Here is a 15362-nt window from a genome sequence, read left to right as displayed (position 1 = left end):
AGATAGTGCTGACTGTTTTGTTTGTGTTTTAGGATTGGTTCAAATGGATTGTTGTAAGGCTCCAACGTGGAGACTGAGTTGCTGAAACTAAACCTGTAGCCCTTATCTAGAGTAAGGTGGTGTAAGTTTCATATATTGATTAGTGGGTGAAAGTCTAAACTGGTGTTAGAGGTTCACTGTGCTCGTTGGTTTCCACTTGTAGATTCTAGGCCTTCAGTGGTGAAAGTGAAGTCGTGGGGCCACAATACTCCTGAAACGTTCATCTACTAGCTGCAGCCCTGAAAGTAGACAGCACTTGGCAGTAAGGAGTGTGGTCAGAGAGTCAAGGATATGTGTTGAGTCAATGCACCTTCCAGCAGAGCTCTAATAGGGCCCCAGCTATCCTTTTAAAGAGCCTAAATTGGTGTAACTTGCATGCTGAGAGGCTGGAAGAATGTGTGAAAATATGAAAGTCAGAATGCAGGAGGAGCTACTTGAACTGACACCCTCCACTTAGTGCTTTTTTCCATGTGGTCCCTTGCTGTGTGAGTTGCTTAAATTTAGACTCAATGGGTCAAATCTGCCCTAAATTATACGTGTGAAACTCCACTGAAGTCAGTACACTTGCATGTGTGTAACTTAGCACACAATGTGGACAAATCAATGTTTTTAGTGACTGATTAGTTGTTATTAAAGCTGTGGCCTTTGACTTCAAATAACTCTGATGCTATGTTAACATCAGGGTAGGGGACCTGAGCTCCCTAGTGTTAATGTGATAAATATAAAGGGGTTAGTACTGTGACACAGGAGGAGGACGTGGCAAGCACATCTGAGGTGGTGGCCCTTAGGGAATTTGCTACTCTTTGAAGCCTTCATAGAATTATGGGAGAAGAGTACTATCACTGTGGGATGTGGATCTCCTGAGACAAAAAGCTGAAGAATGCCTAACATTCTAAACTCTCTAATACTTTGGCTCTCCGACGTAGAATTTGCTGAAGAAAACGGTTAATTTCACATGGAGTAGTATTTTAATTACAGTCGCTCTGAACTGTTCAAATTGCATTTCTTTAGGACAATTTGTGGCATAGTCACATAATAAATGCTTGTCTTAAGCCTCTGAGGTACCTTTAGTGCCACTTTTCTGTTGTTGCAATATATATCTCAATACAAGCCACTTACTTGACTGTCAGAAAAAACATTTCAACTGCAGAAAACTGACTACATTTTTGTCAAAAAGAAAAGGAGTACTTGAGGCACCTTAGAGACTAACAAATTTATTTGAGCATAAGCTTTCATGAACTATATTTTACATACAAGTCTGTATTTTCCACCAAATGCATCCAATGAAGTGAGCTATAGCTCACGAAAGCTTATGCTCAAATAAATTTGTTAGTCGCTAAGGTGCCACAAGTACTCCTTTTCTTTTTGCAAATACAGACTAACACGGCTGCTACTCTGAAACCTACATTTTTGTCAAAAGTCAGCAGTTAAATGAGTCCCATTCTTTAGAGAGCCTGGTCATTGATAAAGATGTTAAATAGTGTAGGGCCAAGAGCTGATCCCTGTGGGACCCCACAGTTACATTTTGACACCTGTTACTTAGCCAATTTTTAATCCTTTTAATGTGTGCCATGCTGATTTTTATATTCTAATTTTTCAATCAAAATGACATGCGGTACTAAGTCAAATGCCTCATAGAAGTTTATTATGTTAACACTATTGCCTTTATAAACCAAACTTGTAATTTCATCAAAAGAAGATGTGAAGTTGTTTGACAGAATCTATTTTCCATAAATCCATGTTGATATGCATTAATTACATTAACCTCCTTTACTTCTATATTAGTCGAGTCCTATAACCAGCTGTGCCATTATCTTGCTTGTGGTTGATGTCAGGCTGACAGGCCTGTAATTACTTGGCTCATCTTGTTTACCCTTTTAAAAATTGTTACAACATTAACTTTCTTCCAGGCTTCTGGAACATCCCCAGTGCTTTAAGACTTATTGAAAATCAACATTAATGGTCCAGCAAGCTCCTCAGACAACTCTTAAAATTCTTGGATGCATATTATTTGGACCTACTGACTTTAAAAGTCTAACCTTAGTAGCTTCTTTTTAATATCCTCCAGAGAGATACTAGTAGCATGGGAAGAGTATTATCTTCACTGTATGATGAAATTGCATCATCTGTTTTTCCCCAAATACATAACAGAAATATTTATTGAATACATCTGTCTTTTCTGCATTATTATTGATTTATTCTACTATTTACATCTAGTAATAATAGACCAATACCATTGTTGGGATTCTTTTTGTTCCTAATATATTTAAAAAACTCATTGTTATTGGCCTTAGCTCTGCTAGCCAGAGATTTCTTCTGCTGTTCGTTGGCTTCCCTTATCAACATTCTACAATTAATAACTTCTGATTTATATTAATTATTAAACTTCCCCCTTCTTCCATTTGTTATATATATATTTTTATTATTTACAGATGCCTTCACTGCCTCTCTAAACCAGGACAGTTTTTTAACTAACACAGTCTTCTTCCTTGATTGTGGCTTTTGGGGCATTTAGTGAGGTGTACTTAAATGATTCCCAATGATCATTCACATTTTTTTATTAAAATTTTCCTCCCACCTGTTTTGTCTCTGTTGTTTTCGGCTTTGTGAAACTGGCCCTATTAAAGCACTAAGTATATATATTACTGGTTTGGACTGTGTTCAGCTTGCACATTAGATATGTAATCAAGTGATGATCACTTGTACCTAAGCTACCATTAACTTTTAATTCTGTGATCAGTTTCTCTTTATTTGTTAGAACAAGGTCTAAACTAGAAATTCCCCATGTTGACTGCAACACTTTTTCAGTTATGAAATTGTCATCTATTATGTTTAAAAATTCTAAGGATGTTTTACTACTGGCAGCATGAGACCTCCAGCATTTGTCATTCAAATTGAAGTTCCCCCATGATCACACAGCTTTCCTGCCTACACATTGTACAGGGGTACATAAGGAGGCAGTCATCCTGTTCCCTAGTGTGATTTTAGTGGTCCATAGTAGACCCCAACTAATACTCCATCTTGTGCTTTATCTGTTAGGATATTGATCCATAAGCATTCAGGATCATTTTCTTCTGAGTTATCAGTGACTCAGGAACAGTTAATGCCATTTTTGATATGGAGTGCTACTCCCCCTATGCCTTTGCCCATTTGATCCTTCCTAAATAGGTTATAATTATTGATTTTAACATTCCACTTGTGTGAATCATCCCACCAGGTTTCAATAATACCAACTACATTGAATTTATGCTCATAAATCAGAAGATCCAATTCCTCTTGTTTATTACCCAGGCTCCTAGCATTGGTGTATAGGCAATTAAAGAATTTCTTCTCCATGTCCTTTGGTTCCTTAATTATTGTTCTCAACATCTTGATTTTGTGCTGAGTGCTCATATCTTCACTCTCTTTTAACCCTCCCTTTTTGTTATTAGTTTAATTTCCTCCATCCATGCCTGTATTGATATGGGCCCAATGATGTGTGGCAGCCTAAGTGCTCTAAAGTACTCCTCACTGCTGCTCCAGAAAGTGTTTGTTTCTTAGTACTTGTGGCCAGGGTTCTGGAGGCCTCAAGCCAGCTGATTCTTGGGGCGATAGAGCACTGCTGGATGCACTAGCTAGGTCCCAGTCTAATGTTCCATTGAGCAGTGGGTCATATCCTGCCCTGTTGTTTCATGCTGTCAGGATCCATGGGTCTAGAATTTGGGGTTGCGAGATTCTGGGTGACCATGCCTCTATGTCACTACTGGGGAGCCAGGTGAAGCAGCACCCAACAATTACTGGAGAGTTAGGCACCGCAGCAAGTACTACCCAAAGAAGCCAGAGCAACAGAACTTTGGTCCACACCAACTGTTTAAACCAGGGGTTACCCTAAGGAGCCGTCTGATCAACAACATAGATTCTAGCTTATTGTCTTTCATCTCATCTTGCTCGTGACTTCTGCCTTTGACCCAGGCTTGGCTTTACTTTGGTACCCATCTCCTGACTCAGCTTGGTAGCTAGTCTCCACTCTTGCCTTCAACCCTGGCCCAGCAGCTACTACTAGCCTGGTCACCTAAGCCCCAGCCATTACACATGGATGATCGTGAAGGAGAAGGTAGCTCCCTGTGCCCCTTTCCCCGCAGTGTACATGTCCTTAATATGCAGGGTTAAATTAGAAATCCTGTAAAAATAAGATTATCCAGTTAGGTTGTGGAGTAGGGGTGGGGTAGGTATTCATGGGAGGCAGAGAAGTGACTACAACTCCTCCCTAACCCGTGAATAGCTCCGAGGAATGACAGCTTTAGTTGCAGGCTCTGGTGTAAGACGTGTAGCCCTTCCCCAGTTTTTAATTTGCCTAACACAGATGACATTAGGAAAACCCACAAACTTAATATTTGATTTAAAACTTTGTGGATTGAGCATTTTACACAGCAGCCTGCATTTTAATGTGTCATTTCTCTGAGCTCTTCATGATTCTCGTCCATACCCTCTCTTCCCCTCCACCCCCCCCCACTCCTGAGCTGTTTGACTAATCTTATTTCACTTCAGTTTATTGCATGGATTCCCAGGACACATTTGTATTAAGAGTAGGTACAGAGCAGTGACATCTGTTCTCTTCCCAGTTGTTGGCATGTGTCCTTCAGCTTTGCATACGCCTATGGTAGCTGGAAGTCATTATCTTCAATAGGAAACCATGGCAACTGGAAGTGACAAGTCCTGTCAAAGTTGCTGGGATGTGATTGCTGTGAATATATCTTTTGTGAAGTATCTTTCTGTACTGTACAGGAGAAGTACTGTGGAGTATCAGAAGCCACAAAAATCAGTAATGTCTGTATCTGTAATGTCTGTTTACACAGGAGAAGGAAAAAAAAAGTAAAACATCCTTATAAACCCCCCTTTGGTTGTAAAATCTAGTCAGAGGTAGTGTCCTGTAGCCTTTTCCTGATGTGTATTTAGTCCATGCAGAGAGAGAGAAATAGAGAGGGTCCATCTGTAATCTATATCACTGTCAGTTTTACAAATTGTCCCATTGCTGTTAGCTCTTAGCAGGGCGGATAAGACAAAGGTATGAATTTCATCCACAGATAGCTGAAGTGAGGAGCTAACAGCCTAAAATCTTCAAGGGACACAATCAACTTGAAATCAAATCCGTTTTTGAAAAAAATAAGTTAAATGGTATTTCAGGTACTACAATTGTCTCTTAGTCCCCCACCAGTTTTTATGGGTTTGCAACCATATTTTCCTAATTTTTTTAAAAAAAAATTCTCTCCACTGTTACTGTGTGACAAATCTACACCCACAACAAGGGGGAATGGCCATGGAAAGAGGAGATTTTCTTACGTCTTTCTCTGGGATTTATTCTCTTAAAGAATAAGAGCCTTGTCTTATAACAGGCTTATTCAAAGTGATACAAGTTACAAAAGTGAGATCTTGGAAGACCATTGCCGTTTTCATAATGTAATAAAAATACTGTAATGATAAATAATAATTATTAATAAATAGCAGTGTAAGTCATAAAACACATTTTATATTTCCAAGATCACTGCTTTTTATAATTTATACTCAGGTAAAGGAGAAAATCCCTGGAAATACTCATTTTTAGGATGGGGTTTGTGAGACTTAACATTTTATTGAAAGGGGTTCACAGATTATTAAAGTTTGGGAATCACTGCTCTAGAGCTATGTGAATAACAGATTTTGTTTGGGTTCACTTTAAATAATATTTAAAAAATGGTTTTGAGTGGAACCAAAAACTAAATTTTTGAAATTTGTTTGGTTAATTTAAAAATTAAAAAAAAATTATTTCTAATTGAACAAAGTGTTTCATTCAACCCTAAACAAAAATGTTTTCTTTTGATTTCCAACATTTTTTAACATTTTAAAAGAAATTTGAAAGAAATTTCAAACAGAAAAGTCATTTCAAGCCCCTTCCAGGATAGCATAAACAAGTCCAAATAAAAGGCCAAACAAATCTTTAGAGTAATAGCCCTTCTGACTCTCTGCGGCTTCAGTGTAGTCCCCTTGTTGGCTCTATCTCAGGGCCTCCTCCTGCAAGTGGTATTCTTCCTCAGTTGTTACTTGTCTGTTTAAACCTTTTCCCCGGGCTTCCCTCCACCAGAGAGACCTGTCTCCTCTGCAGTCTCTCTCCAACTGAGCTCCCTCAGTCTACTTATAAGGCCCACTTTGCCTTCTCTGGCCAAGAGGCTCCTCCTCCATGTACAGAGTATGACTAATTGGTGTTCTTTCCCTTGCCTTGCCAATGGTGGGGGTTAAACTCCGTCACACTCCCCTTGTATCAATCCACTCAAGGATTAGGAACAATTGTAATCCCTGCATTCATGTGTTAGGGAAGGGGCTCCACTATATTCTCCCATTCTACATCAGTTTACAGAGCTGGGCAGCCGCAGAATACACATGACATGTGCTACTTGCAGCTCTGAGAAGAACTGTCCTCCCTGAGGTACAGAGGAATACCCCTCCCCACCACTCTACCCTCCCTCCCTGCAAAATGATCCCTCCACGCTGTTTCCAGCTCCGGGCTATGACTGAACGCCACCCACTAGCCTGTAGTGTGAGGAGTATTCTTTGCGGTGACCTACTTCATATAGTCCAACTTTGGTGCATGTGTGCATAAGTGTGACAGAGAGAGGTGGTTAGAATTTCCCAACTTCCAAGCCTGTTTTCTAATTTTGCTTCTGATATGGACTTTCTTTGCTGCCTTGGGCAAGTGACTTAACTAGCCTGCTCTAGAATGCAGGATGCATAGTATAGGGGATAGCTCGCTGGACTGGGATCCTGAAGACCTCATTTTAATCACCAGTCACAGACTCTCCTTTGTGACCTTTGGCAAGTAACCCAATCTGTGCCTCAGTTCCCTGTCTGCAAAGTGGCAACAATTGCCTACCTCACGAGAGGTTGTGAGAATAAATCCATTAATGAGTATGAGACCTAGATAGATAGAATCTCTCTGTTTCCATTCCCCAAACCGTAAATTGGGGATTACATTCTTTACTTATCTCAGAGGGATGTTTGAAGATTAAGTAATGTTTATAAAATACTTTGAAGATGAAGTATTATTATTATTATTATTTATTATTTTATTGTATTATGGCTCTGCTGTTCTACTTGGCCTGAGATCCATTTTAGCTTGTGAAATAATTTCTGATATCACACCTAGGGTGACCAAGTGTCCGGTTTTTAACCAGAACACCTGGTCAAAAAGGGATCCTGATGGCTTTGGTCAGCAACACTGACCAGGCTGTTAAAAGTCCAGTCGGCAATGCTGCAGGGCTAGGGCAGGCTAGTCCCTACCTGTCCTGGCACCGCACTGTGCCCCGGAAGCAGCCAGCAGATCCGGGTCCTAGGTGGGGGCGGGGCACAGGGTTCTGCACGTTATTCCTGCCCCAAGCACCAGCTCAGGACTTCCACTGGCAGGAAACCGGTTCCCAGCCAATGGGAGCTGCGGTGGGGGGAGCAGTGCCTGCAGGTGAGAGCGGCACATGGAGCCTCCTGGCCCCCATGCCTAGGACCTGGACTTGCTGGCCTCTTCCGGGGTGTAGCACGGTGCCAGGACAGGCAGGCAGCCTGCCTTAGCCCTGCTGCACCGCTGACCAGGAACCAGCCGAGGTAAACCCGTGCCCAACCCAGAGGCCCAATCACCTGCCCCAGTCCTGAGCCCCCCCCAACCTGACACCCCCTCCTGTACCCCAAGCCCCTCATCTCTGGCCCCACCCCAGAGCTTGCACCCCCAGCTGGAGCCCTCACCCCCCACATCCCAACCCCCTGCCCCAGCCCAGAGCCCCCTCCCACACTCAGAATCCCTCAGCCCCACCACCCCAGCCTGGAGCCCCCTCCTGTACTCCAAACCCCTCATCCCTGGCTCCACCCCAGAGTAAGCACTCCCAGTCCAGAGCCCTCACCCCCTCCCGCACCCTAACCCCCTGTCCCAGCCCCGTAAAAGTGAGTGAGGGTGGGGAAGAGCAGGGGAATGTAGTGAGCGGGGGAGGGCCGCCTTGGGGAAGGCGCAGGGCTAGGGTGTTGGGTTTTTGTGATTTAGAGAGTTGGCAACCCTAATCACACCTCATTAGCACAGGGAAAAGTTTGTGTTAGTGTCTCAGTATAGGTAGACGGATGGCTACATACAGAAAGAGAGAGAGAAATATATGTAGTAGTGAGTGTGGTATTAGAAATGATGTTTTCACAAGTATATAATATCAGTTAAAAGTGAAATAGACAAACATTGTACAGTTGTGTGGGGTTTTTTAGTGCTTGAGTATCATAGGTTTTACTTGAAAGGAGAGCTTCTTTCTGCCTCTTTCTTACTTTAATGATGATATAATTCAACTATAAAACACATCTGATTGGTGTTATATTGTGTTCACATTCTACAACACAAAGTAGATGTAAATTGCATATAGTACAGTAAAAAAAATGACTGCAGTATTTTTGTTCTTTCCTGTGTTCTTATTCATAGGATATCAATAACTAGAGTGACAGCCGACATTTCTCTTGCTAAGAGGTCTGTCCTAAATAATCCGAGCAAGAGGGCAATAATTGAGCGGTCGAATACCAGGTCCAGTTTAGGTAAGATGTTAGCACATGTACTGCACTGCACATAGTTACGTTCTGGAGCAAAGTGACAGCTTTTAAATGTCATGAGCCCTTCCATTATAGTCATGAGATGCCTATAGTATCAGCCACTGGAAACAAGCGGGTTCTTGCAAAAACTGGATTACAGCTTTATGGGATCCAATAGAGCCTGTGAGATTTCCAGATGAAAGGCCTTTTTAGCAGTCCACCAGAACTTGTTGGCACCAGTAGCTTATTCACCTATGCCTGATCCACTGCCTGTTGAAGTCAATAAGAAGAGCCTTTGTATTGACTTCAGTGGGCTTTGGATCAGGCCCATAAACTGTATCTGAATTTAACTCCAAGTGATCTGTTCCTTTATTGATGCAGAGGGTAAATCCAAGTTTCATATGTGCTGATGGGAGAAAAAAGCTCCTGGGGATAAAATTCACCCCAGTGTGGCTGGACAAAGCTCAGTGCCCTATGGAAGCTTCATATTAAGTGCCTAAGTGGAACATTAGTAAGGCATACTTAGAACCTTTTCTGGGCCTTGTACATTAAGGTTTGTTTCATTCTGAGTGACTGATTTTGTATTTTAAGTCACTAATAGTGCTAAGAAAACAACTGTGAAATTTTTTAGAAATAATTAGTTTGGTCATGTAGCCAGGTATTGGGTGAACCATATTGTTTCTAACTGATTTAGAGTCTGTGTGTGTTTAGGAGCGCCTAAGAACAAATCTTAATAGGTAATCTTATGCTTTATAGATTACTGAAGTAGCAGTTAGGTGGATAGACTACATTGACTATAATTTTTATTATTTTCAAATACAGCAAATATACCAATATACCAGATTAATCATAGTACGCAAAATAAATAAATAGGGTTAGTATAAAGTGAGGGGCAGGAAAGTGATCTTTCTTCAGGGTCTATGTTAATCATAGACCTCTAAAAACTCAGCCCAAATTGCCTTGAATTTTTCAGGCATTCCCTTTCTGCAGAATGCCAGTCATTCATTAGCTGCGAGGTCAGCCATATCACTGAGCCAGGCATCAATATTTGGTGGGGATCCACTTTTCTATTTTTGCATGATTAATTTTTTAGCCACTAAAGCTCCACTTTGGAACCGTGCTGCTTTGTTACCAGGTAATCTCCAGATATTGGAAATATATCCAAGAATGAAATTTAAGGGGGAAGGCTCCCACTTAGCATCCAATATCAAATTAGTCCTATGACCCAACTTATATCAGAAATTGTTGATACGGGGTGCTCCCAAAACATATGAGCTATTATAACATCAAGGGAGTTACATTGCCAACAACAGTCAGCATTCATGAGGCTTATTACCATTAGCGTATGTGGGGACCAAAGTAACATTTTTAAAAACAGTCTAAAAATATATGTTCTGTACTTGCATTGCCTATTCTAGTCTCCTGTGTAAATCACAAACATTTATTTATACATGAAGTCCATATATTGTACATATACTGTACACCAAAACCAATGGCACATGTGATTTATTTTTCTAAACAGTATTGGGGTAGAGCAGTTATGACCTGTTGTTTTGGTGGTGGTGTTTGTTGTTTTTTAGCTGAAGTGCAGAGTGAAATTGAAAGAATCTTTGAGTTGGCAAGATCCTTACAGCTGGTTGTCCTAGATGCGGATACTATCAATCATCCAGCACAACTTATTAAGACATCTTTAGCACCGATTATTGTTCATGTTAAAGTGTCATCTCCAAAGGTAATTACAATCATCTTTAAAATACATGCATTTTACTTTTAAAATGTTACATGCTTGTTGTCCTCTGAGATAGGGTATGTTCTCTTTCCCCCTCAAAATGCACATGTTGACACCAATGAGAGCTTTGTGCTCATATCAGAAGAAAACCATTCTGCTGTATACAGGTTCTTATACAGGCCCATCCCTGTAATATCTGAGCCCTTTCCAGAAGTGCATTAAATGCCATGACTAAGCCTCTGTCTCGTATGGTTCCTTTTTTATTTTTTTTCTCTCATCCTCTCCCTAGAGGGGGAATCCTTCTGTGTTTAAAATCCTCATGCAACTATTTACCTTGAAAATAGATATTTATTTTCAGTTATGATTGTAGTGAGTTTAATGTTCATGAAAGGTGCTGCATTGACAGCCGGAAAGATTTAAGCCTTTAATTCATCTTCAGAACAAGTGCCATCTCTCCTCACTCCACCAATGTGCCTTAACTCTCCTTTGGAGGGCCACTTCTAAAGGTGAGAGATTAGATCAGTCCTTGGTGCTTCTGTTGAGACTCCCAACCAGGACACTAGGCAGTGCCAGTTGTGGTTTTTGGGATGTCCTCTGGGTTCTTCATGTAGAGCACAAAAGCCACAAAAATGATTTTTTTAAAGTGCTACTTTAAGGTCCTTAATAACTTTGCACACTTATGCCTTGTCTGTATTATTGTACCAATTAAACTGAAGATGTGTTTTTAAATCTATTTAAATCTGGCTTATATTGATTTTAGCGTAATTCAGTTACGAACTAAATAAAGCTAAAATAATATAAACAAGGAGGATATGAGAGAGTCCATGCAGGTGTTTGCACCAATTTTCATTTAAAAAACAATTTTAATGAAACTTCTGAAATATAATATAGACAAGGCTATAGCCCCTATGCTGGTTTAGCAGTCAATACCTGACTACTTGTGTTCTTTCACAATTTGCTTCTTGTTCCATTAACTACTGGCAGTTAAGGATAGCTATTATTATCTAGCATTATACTTCAGTACCATAGACTTTGGGTTGAATAACTTTTTCCAGATCTTTCACTTGCTCTTCCAGAACACCTACATGTTTTCTAAAACTAAAAGTCTGAATCCTCACTTGGTGCAAATGGAGGTAGGGTGATTTATGTCAGTTGGGGATCTGGCTCACATTCTGTAAGGAAACAGCATAATTTAAGTTTTAACAGCACCCCTTAATGCACTTATAATAATATAAAGTTCTTAATGTAAACTCAGTGTACATCATTTGCATATTCCCTGCTGACTGCTATTGAATTTTTCTGATGTGGTACTGGTTGTACTAGCTACATCCATTCTATTGAATGGAAAGTTATCTGGCAAGTGAGTTGGGGAGGATCAAGAGCACAAAGGTCAAGGGCACACTTTTTTCTTTTTGAAGTCTTTCACCCAAAGGCTTGTGAGCAGGGTGTTTGATACTATAATTTTCTTTTATAGTTTATAGATAAACAATTTAGAATTCCTAATTTCTCCCACCCCCTAAATTCTGTTAATGAGCATACTGCAGGAAAAAATGAGGTAATATGAACTGTGGGTGTTTAAAAAACCTTCTGTATCAAAATAAACTTCCAAGCAGACTGTCACCATAATATCACTATTGCACAGCATAATATACTATTACTGTTATGCTATAATCCAGCTGGTGCAACTGCATAATTTTCAGGGAGCATTGGAAAATAGTCCTTTAGAAAATTATATTTGTTGACAATAACCTAGTACCTAGAACAAGAACAAAGCAAAATCACAGTTTAAACTGCATTTGAAAAATATGCTATGGATCGAATCCTATGCTGAGTTAAACATGCACAAATCCCAGTGAAGTAAATTGAATTATTTGCATCTGTCTGATGACAAATTTGGTCCATTATATTAAATGTAATACAATTAAGACCTTATTACATTGGTTAATCCTGTCATTGGCATATGGATCTCTTGTATCTGGGGATGTTTGACTCTTATACTCATGTTTTCCTCTTTTCCTCTCTCAGGTTTTGCAGCGCCTGATTAAATCCAGAGGAAAGTCACAAAGTAAACACTTAAATGTTCAGTTGGTGGCAGCTGATAAACTTGCACAATGTCCACCAGTAAGTACAGAAAAAATCAACAAGAATAAAATTCCAGATCAATGAACTGGAGTTTTGTACATTTCTTCTGTGTTTATCATTGATATAATTGCATTCACATGTTGTCAGTTGACTTTTTGGTGATGCTCACAGCCCTCCAGTTGTAGACCAGCTAAGAGGAAAAAAAAAAAAGTCAACACTATTCAGTCACTTTTTATATTCAAAGAAGTAGCCTGTCTGGGGCCCTAAAATAACCTGCATCTCAAAATTGAGTTTCTGCACTTCAGCAAGGAATGCTTGCAAAAGATCATCTGTTGAAACATTCCAGTTGGCCCAGTGGAGCTAGACAATTATGGCAAGCCACCTTGTTGGGATCATGATTAGCCATTTTAATTGATGCGGAGTCCTGCAATTAGCAGGCCTGCAAGCTGCCCCAGATGTTTAGGCCAGCTGATGGGGTAGTTTTCTATGGGGAGGGTATATGGGTGTATGCGGAAAAGCTGCTAAATTGTTTAGACTTTTGAAACTCAGCCCAAGGTTTTGTTCAGGACAAACCTTTCTGTGAAATGCACACAGATGGTAACTTGCCTATATGACAACCCAATGTCTATGCATGAGAATGAACATAGTAAGACGTAACATTCCACGTTACATCATGGGGCCTCATTGGGAAATCTATCCTAGGTTTTTCTAGAGCACCCACTGGTATAGGATCAAAGAGAAAAATCATGGGAAAACATGGAAAAATCAGATTTGAAGAATGAAAGCTATAGTGGACCTCAAATAACAGAATCCTCTCAGCTCTTCCCAAGTACTAGGAAATTCTCTTTTGGCGTATATCTACATTTCTAGCTATCCTCCTTCAAGTCCATCTAAAGAGGTGGTGGACTTAGCAGTAATTTATTGTAAGGGTCAGAAGAGAATTGGGTGCTGCTGTCACGGTCCCAGCTGCCAAGCAGGAAGGCTACTATAAGGGTCTCCTTAATCCAAGAATAGAGAAATATGAGAGACCTATAAGGCCATGTCTGCACTACCACTTATGGCAAAACTTTTATGTCGTTCAGGGGTGCCCCTTGAGCAACATTAATTTTGCCGGAATAAGTGATAGAGAGCACAATGTTGTGTCAGCAGAAGAACTTCTCCTGACAACATAACTACTGCCGCTCATTGGGGGTGGTTTATGTAAGTGGGAGAGATCTCTCCTGGTGGCATAGAGTGACTTCACAAGAGATCTTATAGCGATGCAACTGCATCTGTACAGCTATGCTGCTGTAAGCTCTCTAATGTAGACAAGTCAGTGTATCATCCAACAGGTATAGGAAGGTTAAAAAACAGCCACTGCCTCCAATAGGATGCCAGCTAGTAACTTGTTAGACAAAAGAGATGCTCTCAAACATCCAAGAGCTGTTTTTTGAGACCTCAAGGTGATCATGGTTGAGAAGTTGATTCTGTGGTTCTGTCCAGACTCGGTGGGAAAATTGTGGGATTTTTTGTTGTTTATTTAATCAGATGAGTCTTGGTCCACATGTGAACTTGCACTGAAATGATAAAAGGTGTGAATTGAAACCAATATAGTCATTTTGGTGCATGTCTTTGTGTGGACACCGTTATTTCAGAATGAAAGTGGCTAACCTCAAACCACTTTTATTTCAAAATAAGAGTGTCCACACACACATCTGCCCAAAAATAACTAAATTGTTTTTGCATGTACCTGGAGGTAGTTAACCCCATTTGAAACACTGCTTAACACCTAGTCTAGATGCAGTTTAACACCCTTACTATCATGTTATCTGGCAGGGGTTAATGCTAACCTGATTATAAAGGTATTAGGCTTTGTCTAGATTAGAATTTGAAGATACGAATTTGAAGCAAGTCTTACGGCTTGTCTACACTGGCAATTTACAGTGCTACAACTTTCTCGCTCAGGGGTGTGAAAAAACACACCTCTGAGTGCAGCAAGTTTCAGCGCTGTAAAGCACCAGTGTAGACTGTGCACCAGCACTGGGAGCCACACCTCTCATGGAGGTGGGTTTTTTTTTTAGAGTGCTGGGAGAGCTCTCTTCCAGTGCTCTGCCCTGACTACACAAGCCACATTAAAGCACTGCTTCTTTAGCGTTGCCAGTGGAGACTAGCCCTTAGTTAAGTCTAGTGTAGACAAGGCACACTGCCTTTAACGTGTGCTAGGCTCCCCACTAGGATCAACCCATTTAGCACATTAAGGCAGTATGTTTTCTTTACGCTAGACTTTTAAAGCATGTAAGTTAACACAGGTCAGCTGGCATGTGCTAACGTCACACCTGAAATCCTAGTCTAGACAAGACCTTAAACTGCATCTAGTTAAGTGGTGGGTCAAATGGGGTTAGGTACCTTGAGATACCTGACTTGATTTTAAAAGACACCTTTTTTCCTAGGTTAGAGAGCTCTTGTGTCATTGGTGACCACAGGACTAGTGTAGTTAGTCTTCCAAGCTGAGTGTCAGTGGTGAGGGGAGTCTCAAAAGGCAGGCCAGCACACTTAAGCCAGTTCAAACAGAAAGAGGTTGGAAGGCAGCTGATATCACTGCCAAGAACAAAAGCAGCAAAAAAGCTGAAGTCCAGCCCTGTGTTAAAGAGAGGTTCTGTTAGGTCTTTGGTCTGGACCCCGCCCCTCCTCCCCCTGGCTAACGGGTAGAGGAATTGCTTCCTCTCTCCTTTACCCACTAGCCCTAATAAGGGAGCTGGAGTATCCCAGGGCTGTCACTCGTCGCTGCAGCCCCTTCCTTTCTAACCTCCTTCTGGTGGTACAATCTCTGGCCTGTGCCTATCCCTACCCCCTGCAACATTCCAGATCTGCCAGCAGGAATGGTGGAGCCCAAGCCAACACCAATGTGGGAAGGACAGGCTCAGGTATGTGTGTGGGGAAAAAAATCACTTTTCCCTCTTCCTCCACTTGAACCAGT

The 15362-nt window shown here is 40.9% G+C and overlaps 1 protein-coding gene across 7 annotated transcripts in view; it reads left to right on the top strand.

The window, feature by feature from the left end:
* The window catches only part of CACNB4 (calcium voltage-gated channel auxiliary subunit beta 4), a 191124-nt gene that overhangs the window by 147679 nt on the left and 28083 nt on the right, over positions 1-15362 (top strand). For all 7 annotated transcript variants that reach the window (XR_005295661.2, XR_006277939.1, XR_006277940.1 and 4 more), the window contains 3 exons: positions 8492-8601; positions 10176-10327; positions 12350-12445. Coding sequence is in view for 4 of the 7 variants with exons in the window: in XM_038422294.2 (XP_038278222.1) it covers positions 8492-8601; positions 10176-10327; positions 12350-12445 (358 nt within the window). In the remaining 3 variants the exon portion in view is untranslated. The remainder of the gene's footprint in view (positions 1-8491; positions 8602-10175; positions 10328-12349; positions 12446-15362) is intronic.

The sequence above is a fragment of the Dermochelys coriacea genome, chromosome 11, assembly GCF_009764565.3.
Source record: "Dermochelys coriacea isolate rDerCor1 chromosome 11, rDerCor1.pri.v4, whole genome shotgun sequence".
Classification (NCBI taxonomy): Eukaryota; Metazoa; Chordata; order Testudines; family Dermochelyidae; genus Dermochelys; species Dermochelys coriacea.
The sequence above is the reverse complement of the archived record's forward strand: the minus strand, read 5'-3'. Positions and strand labels throughout refer to the sequence as shown.